This window comes from Bactrocera neohumeralis, chromosome 6, assembly GCF_024586455.1.
Source record: "Bactrocera neohumeralis isolate Rockhampton chromosome 6, APGP_CSIRO_Bneo_wtdbg2-racon-allhic-juicebox.fasta_v2, whole genome shotgun sequence".
Taxonomy (NCBI): domain Eukaryota; kingdom Metazoa; phylum Arthropoda; class Insecta; order Diptera; family Tephritidae; genus Bactrocera; species Bactrocera neohumeralis.
Window position 1 is genome coordinate 38,605,752 of NC_065923.1, and position 17,389 is coordinate 38,623,140.

A 17,389-nucleotide genomic window follows, 5' to 3' on the forward strand; every position below is an offset into this window, starting at 1 on the left:
CATCCTATAGCACTGTGAAAAACTGGTACAACGAATTCAATCGTGGCCGACGCTCGCTCAAAGTCGAATTCCGTGAAGGTCGTCCAAAAACAGCCGTTGTGCCAGAAAACATCGATGCCGTACGTGAACTGATAATGCAAGGCCGTCATGTAACATACCTGCAGATAGAGACATGCCAATGCATTTCTCCCACCAGCATACATTCGATATTGCATGAACACCTGGCCGTAAAAAAGGTTTGTTCTCGTTGGATCCCACACAATTTGAAATGCTGAAAAAATGCTGAAAAAATACGATCGCGGTGCTTCAAAAGACGTTTATAAAATCGTCACAGCTGACGAATTATGGATCTATACGTATGAGACCGAAACAATATAGCAACCGACAAAAAAAAAGTAAAAAAAAACAAAAAAAGAAAAAGGCCATTTTCGTTGATAAATATGCCTATTTACATTATTAGGCCAGAAATATATATAGCAACCTACGTATTAAATTCCACATTGTTGTAAATTTAGTTCCTTCTAATTCTTCAATAATATCTTTGTAAATTTGTACAAATCTTAAATTGACCTCTGGGATCATTAATAATTGCTTCTAATTTTAGAAAGCTTTAAGTAAATGTTAATAATCACTTCATAGACTGTTGAGAGCTTTTAGCAGCTCTACTTAATTACTTTATATATTTGATAATGCGATAGTCTTATCTTATTGCGGCATTGAATTTTAACTCTATTGCACGAATGTCCCATAAATGCTGAGATTATTCATCATTCAAAACATACAATACAAATATGTAAGTACGAGTTTATACTTACTATATATATGCATAATACAAAAGGTGATTGAACTTAAATTTTGCTAGATTATTCCTCACACAAAAAAGTAATTATTTTATGATGTTTCTTTGGAGTAGCTTATCAGTGAGCAATAAATGCAAATCATTTATTTGAGAATGTTTAGTATTTTTACTTGAATTTTGAGAATAAACCTTTTAATTATTCAGAAAATACACCGACATTCGAAAATGATGATCGCTTTAAAAATTGGGCGGTAAAAGCTTCACTCAAAGTCTAGTAGTTTAGGTGTTAGAGTAATCTGTGACAGTGTTGTCTACTGTGGGCAGAAAATAGTAAGACTTTTTTATTTAAATTTCGCACGTAAACCCATTCGTCGAAATATTTGTTTCTCCGTTGTTACATATGACGGAGTGCATTCGGCGACTTTTACGATTAGTGAAATTATTCAACAAAGAAGTTCCATTAAATTTTGTGTGCGGTATCAAATTTTTGATGCCGAAACATTCAGAATGTTAGTAAAGACCTTCTGTGATAATTGTTTGTCGCGAGCAAGTGTTTTTGATTGGTACAAATTATTCAAACTCGTTAACAACGAACCACGTCCAGGACAATCATCGACATCAACTGATGATCAGTACGTCAATAAAATAAAATAATTGATGTTTGAGAATCGATGATTAACAGTCAGAGATCTTATTGGCATCGCTGGAATATCGAAAGGATCACTGAAAATTATTTTGAAAGATTTTGGTCCTAAAAAAAGTGAATACGATTGGTTCCAAAACCAAAATCAAGGTTTTCGAAAATTAGCGTCGCGTTAACGTCTGTGAAACAATACTTTCCGACTACTAGGATGAAATTAAATGTATTATTCCTGGTGATCCAAGACTTATCTTTACTTGCGACCCAGAAACAGACCACCATTACTGGAGATGAGTCTTGGATCTATGTGGTGCACTCCGAATTCCTTCCGACCAGCCAAACTGCCAGCAAGGAATACTATTTGAGTGTTATACGTCGTTTGTGCGAAGCTATTCGTAGAAAGAGTCCAGAATTATGGACTGACAACACTTGGTGTTTGCACCACGATAATGCAAACGTCGCACACTGCATTGATTCTTTGTGAGTTTTCGCCAAATTTTCAATCAATATCGTGCCGCAACCAACGTATTCGCTCGATTTAACTCCGCGTGACTTTTGGGTATTCAGCAAACTCAAACGATCGCTCCGGGAAACCCGATTTGAGGCAATGGAAGACATTAAATGTGAATCGCAACGCGCATTGAAGGCTATTCCGGTAATTGACTTTAACAACTGCTTCGAGGATTGAAAAAAACGTTGTCAGAAATGTATTGGGGCCAAATTACTTGGAGGGGCCGACATAGAAGATTTGAAGAATAAATTAAAATTATGAACAAAGTCTTACTATTTTTTGCTCAAAGTAGTATATTCCAGCTGAATATTGCATAAATTTCCCTTTCAACTTTTAAACATTGCCGAGCGCAATGCAACCATCGAAAGAGGTTTAAGCTCAATAGGAATGTCCATCAGTTACGAACATGAATACAAAGCGTGTTGCCTGAGCAGAAATAGCTCGGTGCCCTTGTCTTTCCTCGTCACCCCTTGCTTACAAAATATGAATTTGGGCGATAAAGGTCTTGCTGTGTAAACGCGTTCTTAAAAAGTCGAAGCGTATAAATTTCTTCTCTTACACTTGTCTTTAGAAATACACATATTAAAAAGTTTCTCTGAGAAGAATTTTTATTGAGCTTCTTTTTTTCACTGAAATTAATCTAAGGCTTCTCTCTACGATTACTTTGTTAATAGAGAATGAGTGCAAACAAGTTATAGAGGCAAAAACGATGAGTCGTGTGAACTATTAAGAGGACATTAAGATAGATGAAGTACCCGTAAATTGCCAGGATACTGGATTTTTTCGAAAAAAAAAAAAACAAATAAGACACATTGAAGCTAAGGGCAATTTTTTTCGGAATATTTTAGGCGGGAAAACTCCTATTTATTAATACATAATCCATCAAAAACAAAGCAAGTTCTGTTGTTGCAACAAATCTGTACAGGACACTGGGCCTTCCTATAGATGACGTTGATAGCATCCGCTCATTCCTTATCACTAGTTTTAATTTTTCAAAAAGTCTTCTCATTAAAGAAACTTATCCACTGACTAAATTAGCGAATGCGGTCAAATTAATTAAGCGTTCTAATTGGTATATAACATCTTCACCTCATAAAAATTATATAAACGCGTGTCTTTTCTTTTTATTTTTACAAAAATGAATTGAAAAATGATCACTGTGCCTTGCAGTAGCACAAATCGCTTTGATGATGCCTCATTGCAAATACGGATGTGATGGCTACAACTGTGCAACTGTGTCATTTTGCTGCTTTTCATTCGAGCTCCTTTTTAAGTGCATAGAAATGACACAGAAATGGTGTTAACAACAAAAGTGCCAGCGACAACAACAACAACTACAAATTAAAGAAAAACATTGGTATTAGTATTACAAAGCGCAAATGCACAAAGGCGTGCAGTTGAAAAGAGCAGAAAATACGGAGCTATTTGACAACCAGAGGCGGAAGAGCTGGAAGCTGGCAAAGGGATCGCGCATTTGTAGACATTCATAAAAAAAATAACGAAAGGCTTTAAGGTATCATATGCGATTATTCGCTTGTGTCTTTGCGTGTTTATGCATATGAATACTATATTCTTGTATCAAGCGATGTCTCCAAAATGTTAGAAAAACAGAAGGGGAAATCATAGTCGCTAGGAAGATAGACAGCGTGGCAGGCGGAGGAGACTTCACACGAATAATATCATTTCAATGTGGAAATGTGGTAAAAAATTAAAAGAAAATAAAACAAGAGAAAACGTTAACTGTGGTATAATACCCTTTAAAAATACTAAATATTACCTAAAGGAACTTGATTTTGATTCATGAGTTTCTATGGGAGCTATATGCTATAGTCATCCGATTTGAACGATTTCTTCAGAGGTTGCAACGTTGTCATGGACTATACCGCATGCTGAATTTTTTGAAGTTATCTTTTCTAAAAAACTAAAAATTTTTCTATACAGGCACTTGGTTCTGATCGTTCAGTTTGTATGGCAGCTTTTGCTATAGTAGTCTGATCAGATCAGTTGCTTCAGAGGCACCTTTGCCTTGTTCAATACCCCTTGATAAATTTCTTGAAGAAGTTTCTGATAGATAAGCAGCTTCTTGGTGAGAGAATGCCGTGCGTAAAATTTCAGTTCGATATCTCAAAAACTGTGGGATTAGTTTGCGTATATGGCATACAAACAAACAGACTCAGCTCATCATGTTTATCATTTAAATATATATGTTATAGGATCCCAGACTTTTTCTTCTGTTGTGTCACAAACATCGTCGCAAACTTAATATATCCTGTTCAGGGTATAAAGATGTGCTCGGATAATAGGGCAGCAGCAACTATATAAAGCGCTAAGAGAAGTAGACATACATACAAATCTCGATCGATGTACAAACAAATTATGGTAGACAAATGTGTTGGTGCTGGTTACACGTTGCCATTTTGCAATTTCTCTCTTTTAATTACACACCAAATACTTCCCTTTACAGCAGCTCGCTTGGTTGTTAGGTGAGAAGAGCTGCGCTGTTGCTAAGTCACGCTGATGACTTTCAATATATTCATGTTGTAAACAAAGGAAATGCTCATTTCGCGCTCACACTGGCTGCCGCACTCTTTTCATTCAAAACTAATGACAGAATTTAAAGCAACGCGGCAGAAGGGAAATGCTTTTCTTGATGGAGACAAACGATGCGCGGCTCAAGTTGGTATTAGGCAAGTCGCCAAAAAAGAACAAATGAAGAATAATGGGAATGCTGTAGAAATACAGCGCAAAAATTATTGCTGTAGTAATTTGTTGGCCGTTTAAATGGCTCACAAATAAATGGTAGCTGTGTATATACTTTTGAACCAATGTATGTATATATGGTGTATTTAACGGTATATTTAGCTACGTTATAGTATTCGAGCTTCCGGCGGCCGTCGTATACAGATACATGCTTGCATTTTTCGCGCTAAAACTAATGTGACAGCTATGTAGTGCGTTCAGGATATTTTAAATTAATTTCAACAACTTAAAAGCAATTTATTCTGTGCTAAAAATAATCATGAGAATTTTGAGTTGAAATTAAAAAATGGTTGAAAGCAAACAAAGAGCTAGAAAGTAAACAATGGCTAGGCAAGAAGTTTTAAGTTATATAGGTATATGTACATTAGGGTGTTCGTTATTTTAGAAGTTGATTTTTTTGCAAACGCCTCCTGAGTTTTCAGTTTGCACCCTAAAAAAAGAGCAAATTTAGCTTCTATTTAACTTGGAATTTTTGGATTTTTTGCAATCATTTTTTTTTTATTCTGGGCAAATAAATCTTCTACTCTGAAAAAGTTACATTCTAACATAAAGTTTTCCACACTAAAAAAAAAGTTATAGATATACATCAAATGAGCTGAGCATTCATACAAGTATAAACTCTGTGTTGCTCATACGACATGTTGTACTATATGAATTCAGTACTTTAACTGCGCATAAGTTTTAAGAGTGGTTTTATAAAACAAAAAAAAAATACTGAAAATATAATATAAAACAATAGAAAATCACTGCTTCAAAGTTGTAGATTTATACACTTTGGATATAAAATAATTATCGCAAAATATAAAAAATGGCCAAGTTAATTATATGGAAAAAGAGAAATACTTGCTTCTGGGTTCCCACACAGAGCCGCTATCTATCCCTCCGAAAAGTAATCGCCTTTAATGGTCCCAAGGTGGTCTCAGTGACGCGGCCAAGAAGAGGGTTGACACTGGCTCTTATGAGGCTATACGTTCAGAGCCAGCGCAAAGAAGGAGTCGTCTCAACTTACTCCTACCACGTCAACTTAATGACGACGGGGGGGATCGTACTCTGTTGACTGCCAGGCCGTCAGTCATTTCTGATGTGTGTCACCTCATCATACACGGGTATCAGAATGCCGCTACCACCAGATCTGGGTTCTACAAAATCCTATATAGCTCATCCTACATACTTGCAAAAGCCAGTTCCAAAGCTAAGGTCGTCCAGGAGATGCCAATCAATTATTTATGTTCGTGATAAAGTAGGGTACCCAAAACACTTCTACAACATTTTCAATGATTCCGTAGCCTTGAAACATGATACGAGAATTAAGATTACATTACGAATAAATACAACTATTGTATTTATGACTTAACGGACTTGGCAAGACTGTTGCTGGGATAAAATTTGAGTTTCTTCACTTAAGTACATATATACATACGTGTCATTTACCTTTTATATTTTGATTAAAAAATAATAAGAGTCAAATATTTTAAAGTCAACTGAAACCACAACCACAAATACAGTAAATAATTAATTTAATTTGCTTTTCGGCAGCTTTGTATTCTGCCTCTGAGTTCTTACACAATTGACTTATTCAAATGGAATTATGGTTATAATCAAGCGTATTAAAAGATTGCAAACTTAAGATTTGTTTTGTGAAACTTTAACTCAATTTCCTAATATTGAATTATTTCTTTGAAACTTGTTTTGCCCCCTCCAATTTAATTTATTAAACTTCTTTTATGAAATCATATTTATAATATTTATTTTTAATTATCGTTGACATGGCAAGGCTTTGCATATGTATTAAACTGCTTAGTAAAGCTTATCCCGCAGGCTGAAAGAAAATGCCTTTCGAGTGCGTCTGCACAACTGTTTACCATGCCACGCCGTTAGAAGCGCATACTCGTCGTTGCCGTGGGTTTAAGGGCGTTACTGCTGAGCTGCGTGAAATGAAATTAAGTTTTAATATTTTTATTTTCTGCTAAACTCAACTATAAAATTGCACGCACTATCATAAGTACATTTGTCAGAGCACGCACGAACAAATATACATATGCATATGTATGTGTGTGCTGCCGTGCGTGAGCTGCCACAATGCGCACCCCGCAGTTGGCGTTTGCTTGGCTTGCAAAATATGAGCAAATCGTAAGTGAAATATGATTAAGTAAAGTTACAAAGTTCAAGTTGACATTGTGCAGTGTTGCATGAAAGTGCTGCTGCAAGAAAGTGTGAGCTCATGCAACTTGTTGGTGTATGTGGTTTACTTGACATCACCACATCTGTCTTGATGTGCTTTTGCCGCAGAACTTTGCCGAGAGCGGGGTGGCTTTAGTTACCACAACTCAAGCAAGTCGAATTGTTAAGTTAATTGAATTTCTTGTTTTCTCCTCCCGGAGAATGCAATTTTTCGACCAACTCGAACTTTTCAGATGCTTGTTTACAAATATGTAGTATGTTACTTGCAACATAGTGAATAATACTCGTTCGTACCACATACGAGTCTGTAATTGTGTGTCCAATTGATTTTCTTATCTATTCGAAGGATTACTTTGAAATGTATATAAGTTATTTCGGTGAAATTTGTATAAAATAATTGTGCTTACGTAAATAGTGGACGAATAAAATAATAAATTTTATTGATATAACTTTTTATACTCTTGGAATCTAAACTTTCAGCGGCGGGGCCGATGGATGCCGGAGAGCTTTTCAAATAAGGCGGCGAAGAGGTTAGGAGCACGCATCAGCTTCTTTGTAGAATTTGGTCGGACGAAAGCATGCTCAACGGTTGAATTTAAGTGTGCTTTGTTGAATCCACAAAAAGGTAGATCCCACAATCTGCGCCCAACTCACGTGGGATAAGCCTCCTCAAGATCGCAAATAAGGTTCTACTGGGTATTGTGTGAAAGATTAAAGCCCACCGTCAACAAACTGAGTGGACCTTATCAGTGTGGCTTTAGACCTGATAAATCAACAACTGACCAGATATTCACCATGCGCCAAATCTTGGAAAAGGTCCGTGAAAAGCGGATCGACACACAGCACCTCTTCGTCGATTTTAGAGCTGCTTCTGACAGCACGAAAAGAAGCTGCCATTATGCCGCGATATCTGAAATTGGCATCCCCGCAAAACTAATACATCTGTGTAAATTGCTCTGAGAAACTCTGTCAAGAACGGGAAGGACCTTTCCGAGCCGTTCGACAGCAAATGAGGTTTCAGACAAGGCGATTCCCTATCGTTCGACTTCTTTAATCTACTGGTGGAGGAAATAATGCGAACTGCAGAGCTGAACAGAGAAGGTACAAGCTTATGCAAGAGCGTACAACTGCAGCCGTACGCCGATGACCTCGGTATCATTGGCCATAACAACCGCGCCGTTAATTCTGCTATCTCCAGACTGAATAAGGAAGCGAAGCAAATGGGTCTGGTAGTGAATGAGGGCAAAACGAAATATACTCTGTCATCAAAAGACAGTCGTCGCACTCGCGACTTGGTTCCCACGTCACTGTCGATAGTCATAACTTCGAACAACTACGTCAGCCTCGAAATCCAACTCAGAATAACTCTTGCCACAGGTGCTACTTCGGACTGAGTAGGCAATAGAGAAGTAAAGTCCTCTCTTGACGAACAATGAACAATGACTCTACAAGTCACTCGTCATCCCCGTCCTGTTATATGGTGGAGAGGCATTGAAGATGACAACATCTGATGAGTCGACGTAACGAGTTTTTGACAAAAGGTTCTACGAAAGATGCAAATCTTCGAAGATGCATGGTTCTCAATATTTGCGCAATGTGGATACCTCACCTATGAGGAAAATCGTGCTTGGCGACAAAAGGAAAAGACTAACAGAACCCAAGACGGTGATACGAAAGATGCATGTTCTTTAATCTTCGAAGTTGATGATGGAGATTGGAGATAGTGATGGGCAAACCGTTCATCAATATTTGCGCAATGTGGATACCGCCCGAGCTCACAGTGGATCGAATCAGCGATTACTAATCAATGGAAACGATGAAAAATTGCCCGAATTGGACTGCGAATTGTTTTCATACACTGTATTCTACGGATCTGGCTTAGAGTGACTCTTATCTGTTTACAGACTTCTAAATAATGCTCGGTGTAATGAATTCTAACGAAAAGTAAGAGGCAATCGCCGACACCGCCGATTTTGCAGCAAAAGATGTTTAGATATTTTAATACACTAAAAAATGGATAACGAAAAATTAGAACATATCTACAAACAGTGTTATATTTTCGATAGCAACCATAATTAATGATGAAATCAAGTTATTATTATTCTTGAACCAGTAATTCGAGCAACTATGGACCGGTTTTATGCCACGTTTATTCTAGTAGACGATGCGTATCATGAGAGACATACAGTGTGCACCGAAGACGAAATTGATGTAGCTGTGCCTATTTACTTTATGGGAGATTTTGTGAAAGGGCCTTGGTTTAAGGGCTTACAAAATCCAACTCGTAAAAGAGTTGTTATCAAGTGCTTTGCACGTTCGGTGAATGAGAGCAAAACGAAGAGATCATCGATTGCGATGTTCTCAAGATAATTGTGTTCCAGGATGAAGCTCACTTTTAGTTGAATGGGTTTGTTTATAAACAAAACTGTTCCATTTGGAGTAATTATAAATCACAAGCCATTATAGAGACGCCAAAAGTCGATATATGGCGTGCTCTATGGACAGAATGAATCATTGGTCTATGTTTTTGTCAACAAGGAATGTCATAATGTTACAGTCAGTCGTTAGAACTACTTGTATAGAACCATGATTAATGACTTTTTCGTGCCAGAATCGTAGGATATTAATGTGCGAGTTTTGACAAGACATGCCACACAGCCAACGAAACAATCAATTTATTTAAGGAATCTTTTGGTGAACGCATTATCTTGCGTCGTAGGCCTGTGGTGTGGCCTCAAAGATCGTGAGATCTCACTGTGCTGGACTTTTTTCGTGGTTATATGAAGTTGCTTCTATGAATTTATCCGAGCCAGTCGTGGCGGTCACTTGCTCAAACTCATTTTATAATATTATATAATGTCAAAACTTTATTTATATAATAAAGCTAAATTCTTGCCAAAACATTATAGTATGTTTATTTTTTTTGAAGAACACATGTCCAAAGAACGCCTTGGGCTTGATGCGTAATGAACATGAACCAGCGTCACTATATGGAAAAAGTCGTCGAACAGAGTCAACGCATGTACTCGTACATCAGTCATTTCGTAGCTTGATAACATGCTCATTACGTCGATTGTTGTGTAAAAAAGCATCCGATGTATCAACAGAGTAGCAAGCAGAGAAATGTGAATAAAAGAGTAGATAATGACTTAACAGACTGATGGGTGGATTTGCTGATTAAAATGTTTACATATGTGCGGACAGGGTGGTCCTATAGCTATATATAATTTAATTCAATTTAATTCTTTTTAAGGAAGATATTGCAGATATCTTAGAAAATCTGTACTGTACTAGGAGCTAAAAAGCTGCAATTAATTAATTCAATGGAATTTGTATTAAGAGGTTACATGGGTTTACGGGTTTCAAAAAATGTACCTTTTTATTTTCTTAGTAAATTCTACAACACATATAGAATATTTTCAGAGTTGATCTGAGTAATAGTTTCGGAGATACAGCCTTGAGAACTTGTGCTCTCGAGGCTAGCTAGTCTAAATGCGCGATTTGTACGATTTCTCGAGAACTACTCTTCATGAAATTTTACACAGACTTGGGCGATGGGATGTTTTTTCGATTACAATTATTTGAAAAAAATATCGAGAAATTTTTACTGAAATTTTCATTTTATTGTAAAAATGTCTGCCAAAAATCCAAATTTCAGTTTTTTTCAGCATAGATGATTCTCTAAGGAATTATCCTGCCAACGCGGGGCCATCTTTTTTCTAAGGGGTCATTGGAAATGATTTTTAAATATTTTTTTCCACAAATTTCAGCATTTCTGTGTTAATAGTGTATGTTTGTAACAATAAAAAATTCTAATAAAATATTTAATTTTTTATAACAGAAAAAAATTGTTGAAAAAAGGCTGTTTTTTACCCATGTAACGTCTTTAAGCAAAAAAGGCACGTTGCATTTAAATTTTTGGAATATTATTGTTCGATACATAAAATTTTTGTGAAATCATGTGAAGGGTATTAACAGTGAAACAAGTATTTTGGTGCTCATTAAGGTTTAACCATTCTATAATAATGATTCGAGAGCGATTATACACCATAGCTGTGTGCCTACTGTGCCTATGACATTTAAATTTCTGTTTGTTGTAGCTGACATGGGAGCTTATCAGTGCTAGGCGTTAAAAGTTAATCATATGTACATACATATATGCAAGCGTATGTATGTATGTGTGCATGCAGAATCCCTACTCTCAGCTGATATTGCTCTGTATTGTGCTTTCACTATGATAAATGGATGCCAGCCACATGCCTCAGTACCCAATTTGTACGGGTTTCTGAATTTTATAATGCTGCTAAACACTTTGTTTTGTTTTCATAGAATAATGCATTCATATTCCCCTTTAAAATCGTGCTATGTTCTCATTTATTCATATACATTTCGACATATATAATATATCTTGTAATATATGTTATCACTCTAAATAAATTTTGTTCACTGCCGCAGCGCGGCTTAACAGAGTAACAGCAGCAGCAACAGTTGTCATCATAAAAGCTAAATTATTTGTACTGTCAGTGTACGCGTCTCTTCGTAACGATAACGGTCGGATTTGCAGAAGCCTTTCCAGTGTTTAATTGTTTGCTATGTATGTATAATCGCGTGTAGATTATTTTATGACGTATATACGTGTTTATGCATATATGCATCTAAGCATCTAAACGGAAATGTAGAAACGACGGTTTTTGCAGTGTCAGTGGATAGACGAAAATTTTGTATGTGGTTTGTTTTTTTTTGCTGAACCAACAAGACGTGCAGCCACCTTTAAAGAAAATAAAATAATATTAAATACAGTGACATACATACATATGTATCTGCCCCTAAAAATTTAACATTAAAAGTCATCGGGTTTTTCAAGAACTAAGCACTATTATGCTTTCGGTTCACTCTGCGCGAAACAAGCTACAATAATGATTATAGGTCAAATCTCACTTAATGTTTGTAGAATGATGTTCAACAATTAGCTTCACTGTTTAAACGAAAAACACAAAATATTGATAAAAGGCACGCTTTATTTCAGTTCCTCAATGAAATTATAATATTGCCACTAACAACACAAGCTGACTGTAACTGAACTATTAAGTGTACAAGGTAATATTTGTGAAGGTCACATATACAGTACTCACCGTTTGGTTGAATTAAAAGTATTTTAAAATGCTTTGTCCTAATTATATGATAATTTAATGAACTAATAGCAGAAGCCTGTAAAATTTCAACCGGTTTTTTTTTAATACGTCTCAAAGAGACCTTGAAAATTTTGATTGATTGTTTATTGCTGTCTAATGCGCCATTTTTTTATGCGAAAAACATACTTTTTCCACTTAGAAGGAATCATAACTCTAGAACACAAACGTCAGCAGACATATTAGTGCAGGACTGTCTTACAAATGCTCTCCGTTTGCTTGAGAATCTGGTATAGTTTGTTCGATGCGCTGGAGAGTAACGCTGGGCGAGTCGAAAACACCTAATAATTGACTGAGAATCCCACTAAAATTTTTATATTTCTGAGTGTTGGGCTCATAAAACTTGATTCATATCTGTTGCTTTTTCTTAGCATTAACCAGATTGAAATATATGTATATAGTATGTATATTAGACATAATATTTTTACATCTATCAATATTGGAAATACTTAAATTTATATTCATTAATCAACATTTTAAAGAGATTAGATTAGTCAGGACGCCAATTCTTTATTTCAGACAAGTATTTATGTGTATAAAAATCTGTTTCTCTTGACATTTTCTTTCTATTGACATTTTGATACAAACGGGATAAAATCTTCTGTCCTGACCGTTACTAAAAAGCTTCACAATTATCTCGACTAGTATTCGAGTTCCATCTTCTCCCAACTTGAAAAATGCATTTTCGCGAGAATCGCATTTAACATGTTGATGCTGAATGACCGAACGCTTCGTGAATGTGGCGGGATTTATACATTTTTTCATTATTCTGTCAGTATTTGTGGTTTCTGTTGTTGTTACATAGTTGCCTTATGCTTGATTTGGACTCTATAACAGGGTTTTGCTTTGTGTATAGCCAGTATAGCTAGAAACGCAGATAACCATCCTAAATTTAGATTTTGGAGAAGCACTCTTTAAATTAACGCAATTGGTAGCATTTGTGACAAAAATCGTATAATGATGGGTGATCCAAGTAGAGGTAATTTTCAATAGCCTTGTTTTGACAGATCACGTGAGAGTCACGTCAAACTGTCATGTGATTTTTGTTTAGTATTGTTTGGATTTTATCATGGAAAGACTTACGACTGAACAACGTTTACAAATCGTTCAACTTTATTACAAAAATCCACGTTCTGTAAATAGCGTGTTTCGCGCGCTTCGCTCAACTTATTGTCAACATAATTGGCCTATTGAGCTTACTATTCCAACATTGTCCGCCATCTTGAAACCCACCATTCAATATTGGGTAATATAATATTAGACCGAATAGACCACGACCGACATGGAGTGAAGAAGCCGTAGCTGAGAGTACGCAAAGACCGAAGACAGTCGATTCGGCACCGTTCGCAGCAACTCGGACTGACGTATACAAGTAGAACGACTTGGCGATAAGGCCCTGGCTGAGTGAGTACGTAAACAAGTAAATTTGCCGCATTTGGGACGAAGAGCAATCCGAAGAAATTCAAGAGATACTATTTCATCTAGAAAAACAACTGTTTTTGGGCCGATGGAATCATCTGTCCATATTTCTTCAAAAATAATAGAAGTAGAAGTCAGTGGCGACCGTTATCGCGCCATGATAACCAATTATTTGACGCCTGAAATTGAAGCTCGTGATCTCGGCGACTTTGGGTTTCAACAAGACGACGTCACTTCTCACCCATCGCATCAATCAATGTATTAATTGAGGAAACACTTCGGCCAGCATTTTGGGCCGGTCGATTGGCCGTAGAAATCGTGCAATATTACACCGTTAGACCTTTTCCTGTGAGGATATGTAAAATCGAAAGTCCATGCGAATAATTCCACTTCGATTCATACGTTGGAGTAAAACATCACACCTGTCACTCTCCAGTTACCAGTTAAAATGCTCGAACGAGTCATCAAACATTGCACTCAACGGATGGCTCATCTGAGGCGTAGCCGCGACCAACATTTGAAAGAATTAATCTTCAAAAAATAAATGTCAAAGAATGTTCTTTTCTATTTAATTTGAAGTTTCTGTGTTTCTTTTTTAACAAAGTAGGGAACCTCAAAAAGCATCACCTTTTATAAGGTTAACTGGCATCCAGCACTCACGCGGTAAGGAAAATTTTTTACTGTCTTTCCGGTTGCCAAATGTAATGGTTGTTTGGAAATAGGCGAAGTAAAAAAGCTCAAATCTTACTTAGTTAACGGTCTAACCTTAGAGCAATGCAATAACACTTTGTGACTTCAGCCATCTTTAAGAGCTTGCGCTATAAACGGTCGAAGAGTGATCCTCTCTTGGGAGGGGCCACTGAACCTAACCTAAACTATCCAATCTTAAGAAGATTGTGTTAATGTATGAAATGGGAAATGCTTTAGCTAAATAGTCCAATCCTTTAATATACACAAAGCTCATTTTACAAATACTTCATTTGACACTGACGTTTTATTCTATTCGTTTTTTCTTACTTCCAGCCAAGTAATCATTGCGAGGCGCATTTGCTTGCAGCCACTACCGAAATCGAGGCGCTCAAGCAGGCTCTGCTCGAGAAACATAGTCAAATTGTCGCCATGGAAACGGCATGCATACAGGAAACCGAACGACAAGTCGAATTGGAAGATAGTGTCATTGCGTGGCAAGATAAATATGATCGTTTGTATGAGTCACATAAACGTGTGCAAAAAGTGAATCAAAGCTTGGAGGATAAATTGCTCAAATTGGTGGATCGCAATACTGGCGAGCGAGCGCAATTGACCAGCGATGTTGCCACTTTGAGCGTACGATTGGCGCAAGCGAATTTTAATATCGCAAAGCTGCAACGGGAAATCGTAAGTCACGGAACATACTACATTTAATAAACATTCATAAATTCTTAAGTACAACTGTTTATTCCAATTGAATATAATATAAATATTTTCCACTACGCCTGGTTCTGATTCAGTTTTGCTCGAAAACTTTAAATAGTTTTGAGTGCAATTCAAAATTATAATTGAATGTATGTGCTAAAACACTTTGTAAGTCTCCTTTATTGTACGAAGACCATTGTTCTTTTGTAGCTTCGGTGACTTCTTGAAAGTAGTGGTTGCAAACTTAGATCGCAGTCACTATTATATAATCAATATATTTTTTCACTTTTTCCCAACCCCCATTGTGAACTGGTCATTGTTTCGTAGCTAATTTTGCAGATCTTCCCAGAATAGGTGCTCATATATAAAAGGTTTAATAAATTTGCTTATATATTGGTCTGCAGAACTGTTCAGAAGGTTAGGGATCTCACTTGTCGGGTTGAAATAAATAGGTCAGTACTATGTAAGGTTCTCAAAGCACTGTCACGATTTGATAGAACATTTGTAAACATTATAAATTTTGCCTTACTTTTTTCATACTCTGAACAGGGTTTACCACGAAGAAAACGAAGCTATAAAAAAAGTATATATGGTGTATACACATAAGTGATCAACATGTCCAGCTAAGTTTGTTGGGTCATGTCCGTCGGTATATAGGCGAACTAATCCCTCAGTTTTTGAGATACCGATCAGAATTTTAATTTGTTACATAATTCTTGGCCAACATACGCATAACAAGAGCAAAGTATTCGAGGTTCCTTAAAAAAAACACAGAAAGTTCGAATTTAATGGGGAATGTTTATTATCAATTGAAGGAACATCCTTTCGCATATATTTTTAGAAGATTATCTTCTTCAAATGTTGGCCATGGCTACGTCTTAGACGGTCCATGCGTTGAGTCCAATTTCCATTGGGATTGTCCGCATAGACTTAAGACTTTACATATCTCCTCAGGAAAAAGTCTAACGGTGTGATATTACACGATCTTGGTGGCCAACCGACTGGCCCAAAACGTGAAATTTTGTGCTCACCGAAGTGTTCTCTCAATAAATCCATTGATTGATGCGATGTGTAGGAAGTGGCGCCGTCTTGTTGAAATCAAATGTCGTCGAGATTACGAGCTTCAATTCCAGGCATCAATAGTCGGTTCTAAGGGCGCGATAACGTTCACGTTGTTTTTTTCTGAATAAAATGGTAGCTCTTGGATCTCTTCAGGTTGCCCTTCTTCTCAAATGCGGCTTGTTTACATACCCAGCCAGGAATTGGCTATCGCTGAAAAACATTTGGCTCGAAAACGTACGATCTTCTTGGAACGTTTCAAGAGAACATAGAACGAAGTGATGTCACTTGGGCAGGTCGATTGGCTTCAGTTCTTGCACAAGCTGTATTTTGTTCGTTTTTAATTTAAGATATCGACGTAAAATGCGCCAAGTCTTTCCATACCTATCAAAACAAAGTCATACCTATCAAAACATCAATTAGAACCCTTAATGCTTTTATTTCATGATCCAGTTCACTGAAAATCATACTTATTCTAAAGAGCTCTAAACGAATATATATATGTCAACAATTTGTAAATATTGAAAGTGTGCTACATTCATGTGCCAAAAATCAGCAAGCAGAGTAGTCTTCTTTGCTTCAAGTTCGATTGTACACGGTACAACAACACAACAATGCAGGTGCAAGCGCTTAAAATCGGGTGAGCGCTAAACTCGATTGCGACGGCTCGTTGTGTGCCTGGAACTAGAAAAACCAAAGTTTATGTGTAAAGGATCTTTTAAGGATTTGGCCTAAAAGCAAAAACTCTGCGTCGTGTGTTGCACAGTTATTGGGTGTTGTTGCTGTTGCAAAAACTTTATTTTATTTTGTTATTGCAACACAAATGCTGTGTAAGTGCTGCAGCTCTCGCCATTTATCCAGCTACTCAAAGTGTTATTCGTCTTTCTTTTGACTTTTCTTTCTGTATTTTTTATTAGCAGCTTTGCTCGTGAAGCCCTCCAAAGTACGAAGTTGTGTTAGAGTGAAAACTTTTTTCGAGAGATTAAAAATCGCAGCGAACAAATAAAAGCGAAATTAGTTTCGCACTGTGGTCAGTCTGCTGCAAGCGCCAGCTGGAGGAGAGCAAGGCAACAATAGCGTTAAATGCAACTTGAGGAAAGTGTTGGACAATTAGTTTTTCGCGTAAAACGCAAATAAGAGAATAACAGTAGCTATGAAAGGCTAAAAGGTGTGAGACACTGTAAACCTTTTTTGGTTGAAATAGTTGAATATTTGATTTTGCCGCTTTGGGCTTATGTATCTCGGAAAGAGGTTCTTGTTTGCAAACATATAAACCGAAATGATCCAGAAATTTGCTAAATTTTTGGTACAGTTATTATGACATTTGTGAATTGTTCAATCATATCTCAATCCTTCATACTAGAAACTTTTAAAGGGTTTTATAAGTTTGTGAATTTAGAATGAATTGTTTTGCTTTCATTGAATGTATAAATATG

General features: G+C 36.6%; 1 protein-coding gene across 1 annotated transcript in view; it reads left to right on the forward strand.

The window, feature by feature from the left end:
- LOC126761962 (tight junction-associated protein 1) overlaps positions 1–17,389 on the forward strand; it is a 132,557-nt gene that overhangs the window by 21,698 nt on the left and 93,470 nt on the right. The window contains exon 2 of the mRNA XM_050478403.1: positions 14,523–14,876. Within this exon, the coding sequence (XP_050334360.1) occupies positions 14,523–14,876 (354 nt within the window). The remainder of the gene's footprint in view (positions 1–14,522; positions 14,877–17,389) is intronic.